Below are 16791 nucleotides of genomic sequence, written 5' to 3' on the forward strand. Positions count from 1 at the left end.
CTTGGAAGTACTTGGTATCGGATCGAAAAGAAAATGAGTGGTATCGCCAATTCCTACTAAACTGGCTCTCGTGAGCCGAAAATATATGGATAGAGAGAGCCGGAAACAGGACAATTGAAAGGCCTTTCAATTGACAATTTAACAAATACGTTTTTGGGTACCTATTTATCAGTTGTCGTGTCTTTTTTGAATGCGATACAGAAAATAAAAGACAAATTTACAGCATTGCATAGCACAAAGGAAAAAATGCAGACTTGAATGTAAAGATGGCCAAGACCCCTCAGGCAGAACTGTACATGCAAGCACTGTATGGTGAATTAGGCCTAGAAATATGACAACTACAGGCTCAACCATTGTGCATGTAACGACTTCTGTTATGAACTAAATGTCTAGATATTTGTGGTGGTAAGACAATTTAACAGTTGTAGGAACGTAGGAAACAGCAGACAAATAAAGGCTACATAATAATTTGCATGAATGCACCACAGTATTGGCAATTTATTTAAAATATTGAGTAATTGCTGATATGATATTGCTTAAGTGACTGAAATGGATGATGTGGAGGTTTTAGAGATGACTGAGAATTTACGTAAATTGTGATCTGAGAAATATAAGTACCAAAATCACTTAGTAGAACTGTCATCACCAGCTCCATCACGGGAACTGCACCATCTGTAATTCTAAAAATCAGTGTCACCGACATCATCGCTATAACTTTGCCCTATCTATAACTACAGGAATCTGTGTGTGTGTGAGCCACCAATTTGATCACGGGCACTGTACACCATCTATAGTTAGAGTAATCTGTATTTGTGTGTTTCACAGACATCTTAATCACCAACTGCATCAAAGGTATTGGGCACTAGTTATGTATAATTTAACTAAATTCTAAAACTCTAAGGCAGTAAACATAGCATTATTGGTGGTCCTGGTACTATGGTTGTCCAGTTCACATATTGTCAACATTGCATTTAGTGTACTTTCTGTTTTTCTCTTACAGGTTGTGATTAATCCCAACTATGAGGTTGCAGAATCAGACTACACCAACAACATAATGAAGTGCAAATGTCGTTATGATGGGCATCGTATATGGACATACAACTGTCATATAGGTGACTTAAATTATGGTCTGACATTTAATTGTTTGTTGTATTTTTTTACCCAGGCAAATAGGTAAACATTCAGGTAAAAGTTAAAATTTGTAAACTCTAAACCTGATGTGAAAAGCTAACTAGTTTGACAGAACATCCTGTCCACCCGTACAAATATTTTGAAACTCAGTGTCTTGTACTGCATGTATCAGAGATTGTGAGGGGATTTAGAACCCAAATCCCCTGCACCTGGTTCTGGTTTGGGCACACTCTTAAGGGAGGTCAGTACCGTAGGTGTACCTCCCCATCATTCTTGACAGATTAGCCTTACATCCAAAAATGCGACTTTCCTAATGTCTTAGCGAAATAAAGCACATCAATGTTCCCATTTGGGCACCAACGTGTAATGAACAGTTGATGACAAGACTCAAACTGATAGCTGTGGTTGTGATGACTGTGATTATCAATTACATATGCTTATGTGTGCCCTACATAACTTAAAAACAAACATGCGTACATATTTAGCATATTTTGAAAACCAATGTTAAAATGTGGCTTCAAACCAACCGCCATTAGCAGTTGGTTTAGTTGGATTGGATTATCCAACTAAATCCTTTAGGATTAATATAATACTTTTCAAATCAACTGTATATATTCACAAATATTTCCTTTAAACAATTATGCTATGCTTTGGGTTTTTGTTCCAAAAAATAAGTAAAAGGAGTTAGTTACTCAACATCTTTATTACTTCTCCCTCGTAAACAAAATTATACCAATGGTAGATGTTTTTTATAAAGATTTTTTTCAAGAAGACAAGGAAGGTAAAGATTTATTACTGTATAGTATTAATACAACTAGCAATTCAATAAACTGGGGAATACCTAGATGCAGTCTGCTGATTTCTTTTTAAGCCCGCACTGCTTAAAACAGTCATTAAAAATAATTTGAATTCACCATACAACTATAGCCACTTCATGGAATTGTTATGAGTCTTTAAAATGTTTTTGTCTTTGCTAAAAAGTCCTGTGTATTGGTTATGTCTGTGTACATTACATACATACAGCCAATGGATATATTCAATATTAACGGATGGAGCAGTTGACAAAAGTATTAAATTACAACTTCAAAACAGGCATTGTGGAAAGTAAAAACATACTTTTAACTTATTACAGAAACTCAGTTTCCATTTCTACAAAGCTACAGACAAATTAACCGTTGAAACACTTAAAAACTTGGAAACAGTCTGAAGCGCAGCAGTCTAATGATCTTGGAACATTTATGGATGAATGAACTGATCATGAATGTTGAACGTCTCTTGAGGATTTGCAGTTATGACAGGTGGACTTTTGATGCTTGGGTTGCTTTCCCTGTTGAACATGAAATAAAGATTCATTGATTTACATATATATATATATATATACACACACATCATATTTGTGTGTAACACTTTTGCCATTGAGAACCCCCAGACAAGATGAAGAATACATGTTTCTCTTAAGTGAAAGTATTGAAAGACAATAAGAATAAAAAACAATTTGAATATAAATGTTCTATTTAACATTGTAAGGCTAATCACATGCCCTACTCATCTGTCTTTCATAGGGGGTTCATTGAGCTCGGAAACTGAAGTAGGCTTCCCTGGGCTTCAGAACAACCAGCTGAGGTGAAACTAACAACAAACTGTCTAAAGACCTGGAGGACGACTGGTTGAGAAATACCATCAAGACTGTGGTGAAACCGCTAACCACTAGAAAATGCAAAAGGCTCTGTTACGTACCCTTCTGGGTCAGATAATGGCCTGTAACCTTAACTGATTAAACAATTTCAACCTGACGCCTGTTTAAGAGGCATATTTGAATTGTTTAATTTACTGTAAAAAAATATTTTATCAATATTCCAGCCTGTATGTCAATCTAAACAAGCAAATGGAACAGCAGAAGTGTCACTTTTACAAAAGCTATTGGTACAAAATGGCATATTGAAAGAAGGACTCCCAAATACAACCTCATTCATAATTACTATTATAAATGTGTTAGCTGGTAAATTGTAAGAATTGAATGCAAAACGTGTTTATTTTTCTTGTCATACCTATCTGTATATCACTGCATAATAAAAGTTTCATTGACATGAGATGTCAGTTTGTGTGAGTAAAGCCGACTACACACTGTACAATTTTGGCCATGATTTTTCTACAGGTACACTAGCACTTATAGCGGTTTATGTTGTTTAATTGTAACTTGCTTAACTACATGGTCTTATGGTTCTTCCCTTTGGCACTTATTTTGGTTGTTCACAAAATGTGCTTCATGTTTGGGCTACTCGCAATGTTTTTGGGGCTATATTGTTGTTGTTATTATCAGTGACCTATGCACTTTGTAAAGCTCTCTCTTGGAAGTCGCTTTGGATAAAAGTGTCTGCTAAATGAAAAATGAATAAATGTAAATTAGTCTAAATGTAAATTAGTCTATGTGTGGGAAACACTGCCCAGACCTGTGGCTACCTGGCCTAATTTGAACACTGGATTTTGATGTTTCAACAACACCCATTGACCCAGGTCACTTGACTGACCTGCTGTATGACAATGTTTAGCCTGTGTTCTGCTCTTCTCTTTCACCAACCGTCTATGGAGGGGATCCCTCACTGAATAGCTCCTCCCAAGGTTTCTTCAATTTTTTGAGGTTGAGGGGCAGTTCTATGGGCGTATGTGAAGCCCTCTGTGACATTGCTTATACAAAGGGATATACATACATTTTTATTTTATTTGAGTCATGTGACCATTACAATTAGCTTTGAAGGGGGCGGTTTTAAGTAAATCACTTTTTATTATCTAACCATAAGCATGTGTATGTTTAGTGTTATAAATTGCGTGAAGAAATTCTAAATAAAAATACATGTAATCTGTTACTGTATGTCTAACAGAAAGGGCCCTTTCTGAGAGTACAAATCAGGTAGTGACATCTCAATATTGGATCCTTCGATAGGCCAGCAGCACTGGTACCTGATGTCCCATCTGTCAGATCTACAGCCCTGCTGTGCTTGACCCTGCTGTACTAGTGATGCATACCTAGTAACGCTGTACCCGTGCTTCAGTTTTCTGCAGTCCCAGAGCCCTGGTCACCATCCTCCGAGCCACAGCAGAGTCAGTGCGGGGTCGCTCTTTCACTGGCTGAATAAACTCTGGAGAGATACAAGAGTAAAGCAACACTGAATCTCTACATTTTTTACATCCTAGTCTTGTGAAATCAACTAACTATACGGATGCAGAAATACTGTTAATAGATACCTGCTCGTCTCACAGCTTTGCATTTGGACTTTCTGCTCCCTTCAGACAGCGTGCGTGTCTTCAGAAGTGGGTGACGCAGAGACAGAGCATGGGATGCTACACAAACAGCCAAATAATGAGACAAAGGAAACAATAACACATTGTTACATGTTCATTTTTACAATAATATCCTCTGTAGTACATGATCTTTCAAAGTTAATCATACCTGCAGATTGGCTTGAGAACACACCAAGAGCATGAGTGTCGTCCACCCACTTAATCTTCATACCACCAGTGCTGAATGACAAAGAGTGTTAGATTATGGTGACTGCCATAAGGTGGCCAGCTCAAAAACAAATGTACAATGCGAGTCAAGGAATCTGTATTTGTGTGTTTAACTGATATCCTAATCACCGACTGCATCCTGGGAACTGTGCATCAGTGTACACAATTCCCCCTGAAAACAAGGCTCATGGGGATGTTGACCACTAGGCAAGTTGGAACCTGAGATTACCACTTTCTGCGTCCGACGCAGGTATGAGTAGCGTTCTCCCCAGAAGATTGTTTTGGGGGAAAAACAGACTTCTGTGTTCTAAGATTAGTATAGATGTGATTGTAATAACATGCCACTACAGGGCACTTGACACTTATTAAACCCATTAACAACCTTCTTCTATGAAGTCTTAGCATTGTATAAATATCTCAGGCTAAAGATGAGGCCTGAGATATGAGAGCTATGAGACAACGGCAGGATTCTCCACTCTATTTACATTTATTTAGCAAAATGTAACCAAAGCAACTTCCAAAAGAGAGCTTTAAAAAAAGAGTATAGGTCACTCTATGCACATGTGTTTTTGTTAATCACAACATTTTTGTTACTTGCAATCAGATCAACCTAAATCTAATACACAGCAACCAGACTTGCCTAGAGCTGTAATCTCTAGATGTTTCGGTGACATTTATTCCTTCTCCATCACCTTTCACTCGTTCATCTGTCTAAAGTCATCAAATATGCTACTGAAGGAGGGAGGACTGCATACACATATCATCATAGTGTACTGTATGCATCATGGTGTACTGTATGCATACGAGTTTCAAGTGCTCTTCGTGAAATGCCTGATTGGAAATCTCACCTGTATTCTGTGAAGGCATCTTGAAGGTCTTCTGTTTTGAACATGGGAGGAAAGTCGTAGATCTCAATCACATGGGAAAAGTCCTCTTGGTTAATCCAAAGAGCTTCATAGCAGGAGTAGTCATTGTGGGCATGCTCAATTGATACGTTGGTATCTTTCAAGTGTACCATGATCTGACAAGAAAAATTTAAGCTATGACCAACAGTTGAACAACAATGTATTTGGAATCGACAGGAGTAAGCAGGTCATGGGTGAGATGAGGGGTTTACAAGACTCAGGTTTACCTCTTCAAAAAAGCTGCTAGCATCCTCTGTGGTTTTTGCTGGTATTTCTGAGATGTTCAGCTCCTGTCTGTCATCTATCGGGTTCTCCTGCCCATGCATCTCCTCTTCCGAGTCCTCCAGGGTCACAGCCATGAAGTAGGACACTACATGGTCCAAAGCAGGGGGCCAAGGACTGGAGTTGGCACCATTCAGCTGCACAAACATATTCTTCTGCTCACCCAAAAGCTGATCAGAATTGCTTGCTGTAGATTCTGCAAAGCTGTCAGTTGCAGTGTTCTGGTTGGGAGCACATGATAATGTTCCTTCTGTGGTTTCAGAGCTGGCACATAGGGAAGAGGCACTGGTGACAGATTGGGTGCTACCTGAAGGACCAAGGTTGGGCAAACCCACGTCTATTGTCGTCAAAGGTGAATCTGGAGGAGAAAGCGGAAGTCTCTCCCTGGCCGCGCGAGGGACGTAGATGGCCTTGTCTGGGCGCTTGGCCCCTTGGTTCCTAGAGGAGGTACGGGTAGGTCTGGGCTGCATTGAAAGCTTGCTATCCGCCCCTACTCCCCGCCTGTAAGGCTCCTCATACAAACTACTGTTGCTTTCACTGTCACTGTACTCCTCCAGGTCAACCCTGCCAAAAAAAGGTACACAAAAAAAAACAATCATATATCAACCATTTACAAGTTCTGTTTCCCCATAAACATTTCAGTGAGAGAAGGAAACTCTGATTCACTATAATGTATTAACTTTTGCTGGAGCTACCTAGCAAAGTAATATCACATGGCATTCTATACCCAAGCTGTTGGAAGCAAACCACAACCCTCCTGCACCAGCCTTCGCCCACTGAGAAAGTTGCCAAACTGGGGTAGTTCTCAGTGGTTTTGTGGATCAGGTAGCGCAGTCTGTTTGGTAGAGCAGGGAAGAGTACCACACTGGGGACACAATATTATAGTTAACAACATAGCTGCATCACTGTTACCGGTACAGCACTATATTAAATAGTTTAAATTGACGACAAAAGTTCCTGGTGCTGTACAGACTAATAAAGACGCACCTTTTCTGGTTATCTCTCTGTATGCAATTTTCCAGTTCGTCCAAGACTGTGTGCACAAATTCATTTTCTTGCTTTGGAAGATAAACACCACTTAAACTAGGAAACGCCAGGGTGACCAGGATAAATTATTGACAGCTCTTGCTCTATGCCAGCGTGGCTAAATTAATGGGTCAACAAGGTATCTCTAATGCTGTCAACGTTTAAAATGTGAGTCTGGCAAGTGATAGCTAGACTAATTTAAACTTGCCTATTTTAGCCAAATTGAGAAGCCTTTTTGATTTGCTAAGCTACAGGGCAAGCCTCACTACTGTAGCTAGCTAGTTACCTCGCATGACATAAATAAATCTCGCGGATGCGTCAACCACAAATCAAACTTTAGACGTTACACTATACTTTTCTCATCGTCTAACCTATGGTTGGCTCTGACTGTAGCTAACTAGCTAGGTAAATTCGTCAGTGAAATACTTGAGGCAGCGTTTGCAAACTAGCGTGCTAATATCACAGCAATATTTCGTAACAGCGCCCCTAGAGTCCGCGGCTGTGATTTAATTATAACCCACTGGTTAGAAAGGCAAATAAATATATCCTGTGTCAACGGATTAGATGCACCCCGTCTTTCAGATCTCCTCACAGTTCAGTTACCCACTAGCTGACTGAATACGCAGGACATTTGGTGGTTAAAGTGGTACGTACCACACCCGAACATTATTTAAATAAAAAGTTACAGTAATATGTGATTACTACTTCACAATTCGTGTAATATTTGTATTTTAAACTGTAAATTGGCAACTTATATTTGATTTTATGGCAACTTTTATTTTATATTAATTGTATTCCACTTAGTAGTGCTAGTTTATGTATCCTTAGTATAGTTACCATATATCTAAATTTAAGATTCCTATGTTTATTGTGTGCACCTTCCTGCCAAAGCAAATTCCTTGTCTGTGCAAACTTTCATGGCGAATAAATCCCTTTCTGAATCTGATTAGTATGCCTTTTCTTTATTGGATAGATAATCCATTGTACCATACACCAAATAGATTTTACGTGTTTGCTCAATACAATTTAGTGAAATGGTATCTGAGTCACCTAATCATATTAGTCCCGTTTTTATTTAACCTCAGACAAATACTTTAGTATACTACAGGTAGTATTCATTTCTGTACCACTACCACCTGTACCAGCCAATTTAACATCTCAAAGTCAGTACTGAATTCCTCTGGGACACAGATCAACACCATTTAATGGGTTGCAGAAAGTATAAGTGGCATTGAGAAAGAAACCATTGCCACAGCTCAACCCACAAACACCAACATGTTCAGACACTTATCCGGTATGTAATTGCAGGCTAAATGGGCAAGATCTGCTTTAGATTGAGAGCAGTTTTCCTTCCATGCTATTGTCTGGACACAGGTCTACACTGACGGCAAACCCACTCAGAACATTATTCATCCTGACAGAACCTGTAGGCTAGTTGTGGGCAATGTTACCTCTAATATTTCTCAGCACTGAGCAAATCTGCACTGAGTGCAAACCTCAGTACCCTGAGCAGATTTGCAGAAGCCCGCTGGCTTCTTCATAGCGAAATATATCAGAAAGCTTCACCAGCCTATCTGGACCCTCGCTGGGCAGTTTGAACGATTTCATCAAGCCATTCAGTTTTAAATGTGAAACAGTAACTTTTTATGGACGCCTGTAAAGGTAATGTTCCTGATTTCATTGCCAGTCAAAGCTTGAGCAGAGGGCCATGGTTTTGTTAAAAGCTTGCGTGTGGTCTAGTGACATTGAAATGTATCAAGTGGGCTTCACCGCATTTGGCAGATCAACTGAACACTTACTGGCTTTATGAAATCTTGCGCGGGCACTTTAAATGGTCTGTGCAGTCATGCAGCTCTGAAGGAACATTGGTTGTGGGTACAGTATTCTTGTTTGTCAACTTCACAGGATGTGCAGTCATACCATTTTTAAGTTCTGCCTTAAAACCAGAAACCAAAAGACTTCTCTATTGAATTGTTTATTTCAACTCTGCAAAAATGCAAATCTAGTCAAACAGCCCAAAGCCCATGTCGTCATCAGACTCCTCGGACTCCTCCTTTGCTTCTTCCTTGGCAGCAGCTGGAGCAGCTGCCACCTCGGCGGCAGCAACCGGGGCTGCCACAGCGAAGGCAGAAGGGTCAGCCAGGAAGGCCTTAACCTGCAGGAAGAGAGAAGGTCATCATCTAAAGAACCCATGACCCTTCAAGTGAATACAGGATTTGACCAAGCACAGCCTTTTTTTGTTACCAAACTGACTACATCATACGCGTTATACCTTGTCTGCCAGGGGGAAGGAATACTCCGTTTCCACAGCAACAGCCAGAACTCTTTTGTAGCCATTGATAATGGAGTGGGGGATGGAAGCCAGGGTGGGGTAGCCGATCTCCAGACACACACTAGCAATGTTCCTCACACCCTAAACAGAAGGTCAAATGTCACATTAGCCTGAGGCAATATTGTCTCAAGTTTCACTACCTTCCTCCCCATGTCAAGCGAGTCCTCAAAATAACACACATCGGCAAAGAAATTCACTGCCTGTGAATGAGGCATGAAGTGTACTTGTCTGAGACCAACGTCCCTGCCAGTCATGGGATGCAGACAGACAGGGATAGCAGGCATCAGGTTATTGTGTGCAGGGGGAACGACAGTACAGCACTACACACGCTGCTCTGTAACTTATCCTGCAACTTATGTAGGCATTTAATGAAATTATAATTTGGGCTCAGTTTTAAGTGATTATTTTTACTATTGGCCCCTGGTCAGGGTCTGGGCACAGCGAGGGAAGCTCACCTCCAGGAACCTGGCTTGGAGTGCAGCTTCTGTGATGTCAAGCACCTCAGGGCTGTACACACTGCCATTGTCATACACCTGCTGGATGCCCAGTCCGTATGAGAAGGGGGAGATGTTCAGCATGTTGAGAAGGGTTGCCTCGCTGGCACCCACTTTGTCTCCAGGTTTGATGAGCTGCACATCGCTCTAGGTGCCAGAAAGAGAAATATGATGTAATTAATTTGGTTCACCTCATACATCACAACTGCTGGCTTTTCAGCCTTAATTATATCCTTTGAACAACATTATAGGTTGTCCTCTCATAACATAACCATTTCCAATCACAAGTTTTGCTTCTATAACCAGAAACAGCAATAACACACTAGTGCATTTGCTACTTGGTACAAAGTTGATACTGAATAGTCACTACCCAGTTATTTTTGTTCAGACTTGAGGCAAACAGTTCAGTCTGAATGGAGTTGTCATACATGAGGCTAAAACCCACTTAGTCAAGTCAAATAGCTTTAACTGGTAGTTGACTGCCTATGCAATTTTTTGCTCATTCCTTACATTTTTCGACCATGCAAGTGTTGAAATGGCAATTTCAGTACATAAAAAACAGCTTTAGCAACTTACCAGGATTTCAATAGTTCCTCTGGAGATCTTTGTGGTAATGCCTAAAGCCTGAAAGAAGGAAGTCTTCTCAGGGCCCAGACCTGTGTTTTGAGCTGGCACGGTGACCTCACAGGGGGCTACTGCACCAGCACGGGCTGCAGCTGGCACCTGAAGGCAGAGTTAGTTAGACTAAAGTGTTTCTAGGTCTTGTTGACAATCATGTACTTTAATAAACCAGATGGGACTACAAGTGTCTGAAACCAGTGTCCCTGCCAGTCATGGGATATATACAGACAGGGATAGCGGGTACCAGGTTACTGTGTGCAGGGGGAACGACAGCACAGCACTACACAAGCTGCTCTGTAACTTATCCTGCGATGCATAGCTAGTTCAATAAAGGCAAGATTTTAATCTAGCGTTCTGAAGTTATCCAGATTGATTCTTCTATGGATCCATAAAGGCATGTCCCCATTAAGACAATCAACTCACCTTGTTTGCCAGCAGCAGGTCCCTGATCTCAGCCAGGTCCTCCTTAGTGAAGACAAAGCCCACATTACCCTTAATGTGTGGCAGCAACCTATGGAGATGGACATGCTCAGCATTTAAGCAAAACCATCCAACAAATTACTTGGAAACTATAAGTGTCTGAGACCAAGCGTCCCTGCCAGCCGTGGGATAGAGACAGACAGGGATAGTAGGTAACAGGTTACTGTGTGCAGGGGGAACGACAGTACAGCACTACACAAGCTGCTCTGTAACTTATCCTGCAACATTCTCCCACAATGAACCATCAGACCATTCAGTCTTGGATAACATTCTCATATTTGAAACAAACAAGAGCAGCCCCCAAGACAAAGCTAGATTTGTCACCAATAGTTGTTGTGCGGTCACGCATATTTTATGTCCTACTGCATACACCAGTGCATTCCAGTTCATGGGAGAACCTACATATTATCTTTTTCTATGTCAGTTAGAAATTGCCTGACCTTTTAACAGGTAAGCAGATTAAAAATCAGAACTTACTTCTCAAGGGCTGGGTTGTTTTCCAGGTGGCCACGGATGGCTTTACGCATCATGGTGTTTTTACCCATGAGAACCACAGCCTTCCCACGCAGAGACAGGCGGATGGTCTGCATCTGCTTGGAGCCCACATTGTCTGCACCCACAATGAAGCATTTTGGATAGTCATCCAACAATTGCTGCAGTCAAACAGGTAAACATGAGTTACTCTTCAGAATGTAAAAAATACATGTTATTGCTGATATGAAAGTTGATTTTAAAGCAATTTACGATTATGCAATGGACTGACTACTTTGCGTAAGTTAAGAATGCAATTCTAAAACTTTACACTTACAATAATTTTCAAAAAATAGTTGGACTTCCACGTGGCCCTGTCTTCCCTGGGCATCTTTGCAGTGCTTCCAAGGATCGCTGAACAGCCGGTTTAAAGACAAGGTGGTAGTTTCTAAAATGAAAAAGGCATCTTAACTGGCGAAGGTATAATGTCTGTACACACACATTTACGCCACCTTAATACATTGACATTAACTTGTTAAGCCATGATATACTGACCCGTCACCTAGCTAGCCAACTCACCTAACGTTAGCTAGTCTGCAATTAACGACGTAAAATCGCAATATGGTTAACAATTTCAATCTTTACTTCCACCAGCACGCTATACGTGATGTCTAACTAGTTAATTGAATTGGTACCGTTTCCAATTGTTTCTTTACTGATAGTAGTAGTCTATATAATTGACCATGTAACGTCACTGTGTCCAATCCCGACCGGTTATTAGTTAACATTCTGAGAAAATGCCACTTCAAATACTGATAAAAATGATTGTATCACGTTCAGCTGATTTACTGATTTCACGTTAAGCTTTAACTTCCTACCTTTCGAGCTAAATATTGTAAAAAAAAATAGAGTTAGCTTGTCCTTTACTAGAGCCGGTAGAAAGACGCTGGCGCCGGTACATTAGTCGTGCGCTACCCTTGTCCAAACCCGACCACACTTATACTTGTAGTAAACACTCGCTGCTGCTGTTTTTACGGGGATATTAACTTGATCCAGGGTCACCAAACTGACCATAATGCTGTCAATATATCCGGGGACAATAAGATATCACGCTTCAACATCTCAAAACTATGCGATTAAATCTCAATTTGACTGTTTACCACCACCTGCTGGATGTTTTGTTGAACTCTTCTCATGTCAGAGTAGAGAACGTCGCCCGAGCGTCGCCTGAGTGGTCTTTCGGCTTTCTCTCATCAATGTAACTTTCCTAAATTATTTAGATATGTAAACGTCCATATATGTTTATGAAATTTGACACGTAGATTGTTTGGTATGCCTAAAATAATATTACTTACACTTTGTTAGCGATTGCAAAAGAAAATGGTGGCAAAAAGACAGGAAACTGGGTGTCCAAACCCCGTTCGGGTTTGGACAATAGTAGTTTACAGCGGTCGGGATTGGACACAGTGACGCTAATGTAGTTTCCCAAAAACACGTTGTGCGCAGCCAGGGCTAACCAGGCCGCAACAATCATTTAGACATATTCGGCTAACTTAAGTGAATGTAGCTGAAACCACATAACACTTCTAATATTTAGTTAGGTATGCAACGTATTAGCAGTAAAGCCTGGTTTTAATAAATAGCGTTAAAATAAGCTGCTGGTGTAGTGGAGATATATCTTACCTCGCTGTAGGGTCGCGTGAAAGAAAGAGACTTCCAAACTGAACGGAACAGAATATGTAGAAAAACATCGACCAATCGAAACACAGAACGGCTCTATAAAGTCTCTGTTCATTGGAGAACAGCTTATCAATCATTTTAGTCCCAACCCTGTCGAGAGAGGAAATTACGTCGTGATGCACGAATCGCTCAGTTCCGTTCCAATCCCCCAAATAATCAGTTTGGTTTGGTTTTTAACATAAGAAGTGGGAAAATGTATTGCCAAAAATAATGTATGACTTTTGATATAAATTGACACGGATTGGCATGAAACTGGATTTCCTTAATACATAGATTTATACATGTATATTTGTATAAAGACACAAGGCGGAGGTCGGTGGAGACTCACAAACGCCACTAAAACACACGCAGCGTAGTACGAGAACGTAGGGACGTTTCTTAAAGGCGTAACTGGGGCTGATGTGGAAAGAAAGAACCTTTAATCATTGCCCTATGCATAGGTCTAATAGGTTACATCAAGCCCCCACCCCTCGCCCCTCGGCTTGAAGCAACGGCCCCGGTGGATGTAGGTGGTATTGCATGTACGGTTAGGTTTCCGACTCTTCCGGTCGTTTTTATTCTATTAACTCCATTCAACATTTACAAAACTATCTCCCCCAATAATTTTAGTTTGATTCTCAAACCTGGCTCATACTACTAGCTTTTTCATAGAATAATTTTTCCCGATTTTTGCTAAGTTTGAAACCAATCCGAAATGGGTAAACTAGCAACCCATTTATTTGCTTAGTCAATGAAAGTTGCCTGCAAATGTGCTCGCGGATACTAACAGGGCACGAGCACAAAGTTCACATTGGCCGATAGCCGATTTACATGAGCTCTCGGAGCTAGGCAAAAAAAGAGCCACTGTTTAAAGCTAGACAGGAACACACGGAAGTGGAAAGATGGCCGCTTCCAGTCTCGCGCTCTCGCTTGCCTCACTGCGCCACTGAGCACTTTTCATAGAAATGAATGGGGACGCCATCTTGGAAGACAAAAGTAGCTTACTCTAGTTATATTAACTCTATGGGTTACATACGGTGTTATTAAATCTGTTTTCCATTTCAATTATGGTCTTGTTGTCAGTTATTAATGATTCAATACAATTTTAACTGTCGTTAACTGTAGACTACAGTAGTAAAATATTGAATACAGATGCAGAACAAATTACTTGTTTGCTTGTAGTTACATTAAATGACCACACGGTTTCAAGTTTCAAGTTTTATACGGTGGCCCTGAAGTGCAAACCATACCCCCTAATATGAGAACATTCCCCAAATGAAAACACTCCCCCCAAATACAAGTCAACTCCCCCCAAATAGGATGACTTGTTCATCTCCCCACATTACAAAGACACGCTCCCCCAAATGGGAAACGACATTACATCAACTCAAAAATACATTAGACTACATTAACTCAAAACGGAAAGGGTTGGTACTACACTTCGTCGCTGATTGGATGCAGTAGGCTAACTAACAAGAAGAAATTGATCGACAGAAGTACAATATGCAATAGTCTGACAGATTTCCGTGCGCCAGGATATTTGTTTGGCTATCGAAGAATGTAGCAAATAGTAGGCTAATTATGCAAAAGTATAAATTGTGTGTTAAACGTAAAAAACGATAGCCAAACAACCATTCTGGTCCACGCAACTCTATCATTATCATGATGAAGTTGATCGTTTTGGTTGGAAGAAAAGAAGAAACAAGTTAACAATTCAGAGTCATGACTTGCACTACTCTTTATTTTAATCAGGGACATTCCTATGAAATAATCTTAGATATGCTGTTAACATTTCACAACCTAAAATAAGTATGCGCACGCTAAAAACGCAGTTGAAGGAAGCAGGACTTTTCAATAGAAAAAACTAATAGTCCGTTTAACACTATTTTATTCATTACTAATTCATTCATTATATTATGGCATTTTTATTTCACAAAATACAAAATTTATTATTAACATTACCATTATTGTTTTTATTGTACCTGCAACCCTAAAGACAAAGACAAACATGATTTTTGGCAGGCTAGATTTGAGCTTTTTTAAGAAATGAAAATAAATGCTTTTTGAAGCACAGTCTACTGGTCAACATGAGCACCCCAAATGATTCTCAGGTGTGCCAGACCCTCTAATTGTCAAGATAGGGAGTGGGAAACGGGGGAGGGGGGTTCGGCAGGCAAGATATGAGCTTGCCGAAATGTGACTCGTCCCCCCCAAGCAAGTGGATCTTAAACTTTCTGACGGGGAGGCCACAGGTGGTGAGAATCGGTGACCGCACCTCATCCACACTGATCACCAACACAGGCACCCCCCAGGGCTGTGTGCTCAGCCCTCTCCTGCTCTCCTTGCAACACACAGTTCCAACCTTTGCTGACGACACAACCATTGTGTACCTCATCTCTGACAGTGACGAGTCAGCCTACAGAGGAGGTTGATACTCTGACATCATAGTGCCAGGACAATAACCTCTAAATGTCAGCAAGACTAAGGAGATTATTGTGGACTATAGGAGGCAGCAAGAGGAGGATCATGCTGCTTCAGGTCAGCTGCAAGCAGGGCAGCTGCGTCAGGTTACTCGGGGTGAACATCAGCAATGATCTGACCTGGTCTGCTCACACGGACACGGTGGTTAAAGCTGCCCAGAAATGGCTATTCTTCCTGAGGAGACAGGAGAAGTTTAGTAGGTTAGTATAGGTTTATACGGTTAGTATAGGTTATTATTGGTATTAGAGGTTTAGTATACTGTATTGTATATTATTTTGTATATTTAGGAGTTTTTATTTTATTTTCTTGTCATAGATAGGGTTAGTAATCTATATTCAGAGTACTTATATGTTATGTTATGCCAGCTGGTTGCTTTGCGTTGTCTTTTCCTAAGAATTTCAGTGCCCAGTCTGACCCTGGGCCCTATCTTGCACCCAGCGCAATTGACTCAAGGCCGAATTATGGCCAATTTTTACTACTGCGTTTTTACGGACACTGTAAAGGACCATTGAATCTCCCTGTACCTGAAGTGGGCCGTCTCCTTTATTTCCAGCCATAAAGGACTGTCTGGTAATGGAATACCTTACTAAAGGCGACTCTTACTAAACCTGAGCTTAAAACTATTTGTTTATGGTTTGGATTATTAATATTTCTCGCTGAATTCTCAATATTTACATACAGCATCTGTTACTTATCTGACATGCCTTTATTTTGAAATCCGTGAAAGGAAGTTCAGCGGGCGCACGCTTTGTATATGTTGGCGCACTTTTGAATGCTACCAGTGAGTGAAGCGAGACAAATTTATGGTTGCAAACTGAATGTATATCTTCACAAACAAGTCTATTTCTACCTCTTAGCTCCTGGCTGATGAAGGGCACAAGGTATCGTTTTTATTTTGTTGTATTCTAATCTTTGAGAGACTGTTTATTGTATCGATCTCCTCTAAGCTATTAGTGGGTCGCTAGCATGCAGATTGTAAATCAGCGATATGTTATATTGAGTGTGTGATTCATTGTGACCGTCACATTCATACCACGGTGTAGCCATTTATATATATATTTGCAGATTATACATTTATGGACATTTGTATGCAATTTAGAGTCACAATTCTAATGTTTATTCTTTGTTTGCTTTATGCAGCTCTTACGGTGTTTTGGAAGGTGTTGTAAGGAAAATAAATTCTTCTTTAACATCAGTTATTGAGAGTGAATCGCATCTGTTCAGCTGGGAATGCTACAGACACGCACACAGGGAACGCCCTGTCCGTCAAGGAACTCCCTCTCCGTGCCCTCTCCGAACTCCTCGGAGAGCTCCACGTGCACCTCCTGATTTTCCTGACTAT

At 40.6% G+C, this 16791-nt stretch overlaps 3 protein-coding genes and 1 non-coding gene across 4 annotated transcripts in view; 1 reads left to right on the top strand and 3 right to left on the bottom strand.

The window, feature by feature from the left end:
- Positions 1 to 3221, top strand: part of LOC124488958 (lysyl oxidase homolog 2A-like) — a 29796-nt gene extending 26575 nt beyond the window's left edge. The window contains exons 13-14 of the mRNA XM_047051530.1: positions 1001 to 1112; positions 2694 to 3221. Coding sequence (XP_046907486.1) covers positions 1001 to 1112; positions 2694 to 2758 — 177 coding nt within the window. The 3' untranslated portion in view covers positions 2759 to 3221. The remainder of the gene's footprint in view (positions 1 to 1000; positions 1113 to 2693) is intronic.
- r3hcc1 (R3H domain and coiled-coil containing 1) lies at positions 1123 to 7604 on the bottom strand. The gene is made up of 8 exons (XM_047051531.1): positions 6813 to 7604; positions 6553 to 6690; positions 5771 to 6389; positions 5487 to 5659; positions 4580 to 4650; positions 4375 to 4470; positions 4156 to 4268; positions 1123 to 2458 (listed from the first exon to the last, which is right to left on the bottom strand). Exons 3-7 carry the CDS (start codon positions 6293 to 6295, stop codon positions 4156 to 4158), a joined length of 978 nt encoding a protein of 325 aa, XP_046907487.1. The 5' UTR covers positions 6296 to 6389; positions 6553 to 6690; positions 6813 to 7604; the 3' UTR covers positions 1123 to 2458.
- Positions 7605 to 8810: 1206 nt separating this feature from the next.
- Positions 8811 to 13036, bottom strand: rplp0 (ribosomal protein, large, P0). Its single transcript, XM_047051541.1, has 8 exons — positions 12933 to 13036; positions 11587 to 11697; positions 11256 to 11431; positions 10722 to 10809; positions 10254 to 10400; positions 9639 to 9824; positions 9124 to 9264; positions 8811 to 9006 (listed from the first exon to the last, which is right to left on the bottom strand). The coding sequence occupies exons 2-8, from the start codon at positions 11638 to 11640 to the stop codon at positions 8854 to 8856; spliced, it is 945 nt and encodes a 314-aa protein (XP_046907497.1). The 5' UTR covers positions 11641 to 11697; positions 12933 to 13036; the 3' UTR covers positions 8811 to 8853.
- LOC124488973 lies at positions 10874 to 11002 on the bottom strand. The gene has a single exon (XR_006958746.1). It is a non-coding gene; the product is annotated as a small nucleolar RNA SNORA63 (small nucleolar RNA).
- Positions 13037 to 16791: the final 3755 nt, after the last annotated feature.

Source organism: Hypomesus transpacificus, unplaced genomic scaffold, assembly GCF_021917145.1.
Source record: "Hypomesus transpacificus isolate Combined female unplaced genomic scaffold, fHypTra1 scaffold_159, whole genome shotgun sequence".
Classification (NCBI taxonomy): domain Eukaryota; kingdom Metazoa; phylum Chordata; class Actinopteri; order Osmeriformes; family Osmeridae; genus Hypomesus; species Hypomesus transpacificus.

What these genes read in the sequence shown, in the direction of transcription:
- rplp0 (XM_047051541.1), bottom strand. Translation starts at nt 11,640, where the DNA reads ATGCCCAGGGAAGACAGGGCCACGTGGAAGTCCAACTATTTTTTGAAA. An exon ending in TCCAAGCCAGGTTCCTGGAG is followed by an intron (nt 9,265 to 9,638) that starts GTGAGCTTCCCT and finishes CCTTCTGTTTAG; the next exon opens with GGTGTGAGGAACATTGCTAG. An exon ending in CCTTCCCCCTGGCAGACAAG is followed by an intron (nt 9,007 to 9,123) that starts GTATAACGCGTA and finishes CTCTTCCTGCAG; the next exon opens with GTTAAGGCCTTCCTGGCTGA.
- r3hcc1 (XM_047051531.1), bottom strand. Translation starts at nt 6,295, where the DNA reads ATGCAGCCCAGACCTACCCGTACCTCCTCTAGGAACCAAGGGGCCAAG. An exon ending in GTTCTCAAGCCAATCTGCAG is followed by an intron (nt 4,471 to 4,579) that starts GTATGATTAACT and finishes CTGTTTGTGTAG; the next exon opens with CATCCCATGCTCTGTCTCTG. An exon ending in CAAAGCTGTGAGACGAGCAG is followed by an intron (nt 4,269 to 4,374) that starts GTATCTATTAAC and finishes GTATCTCTCCAG; the next exon opens with AGTTTATTCAGCCAGTGAAA.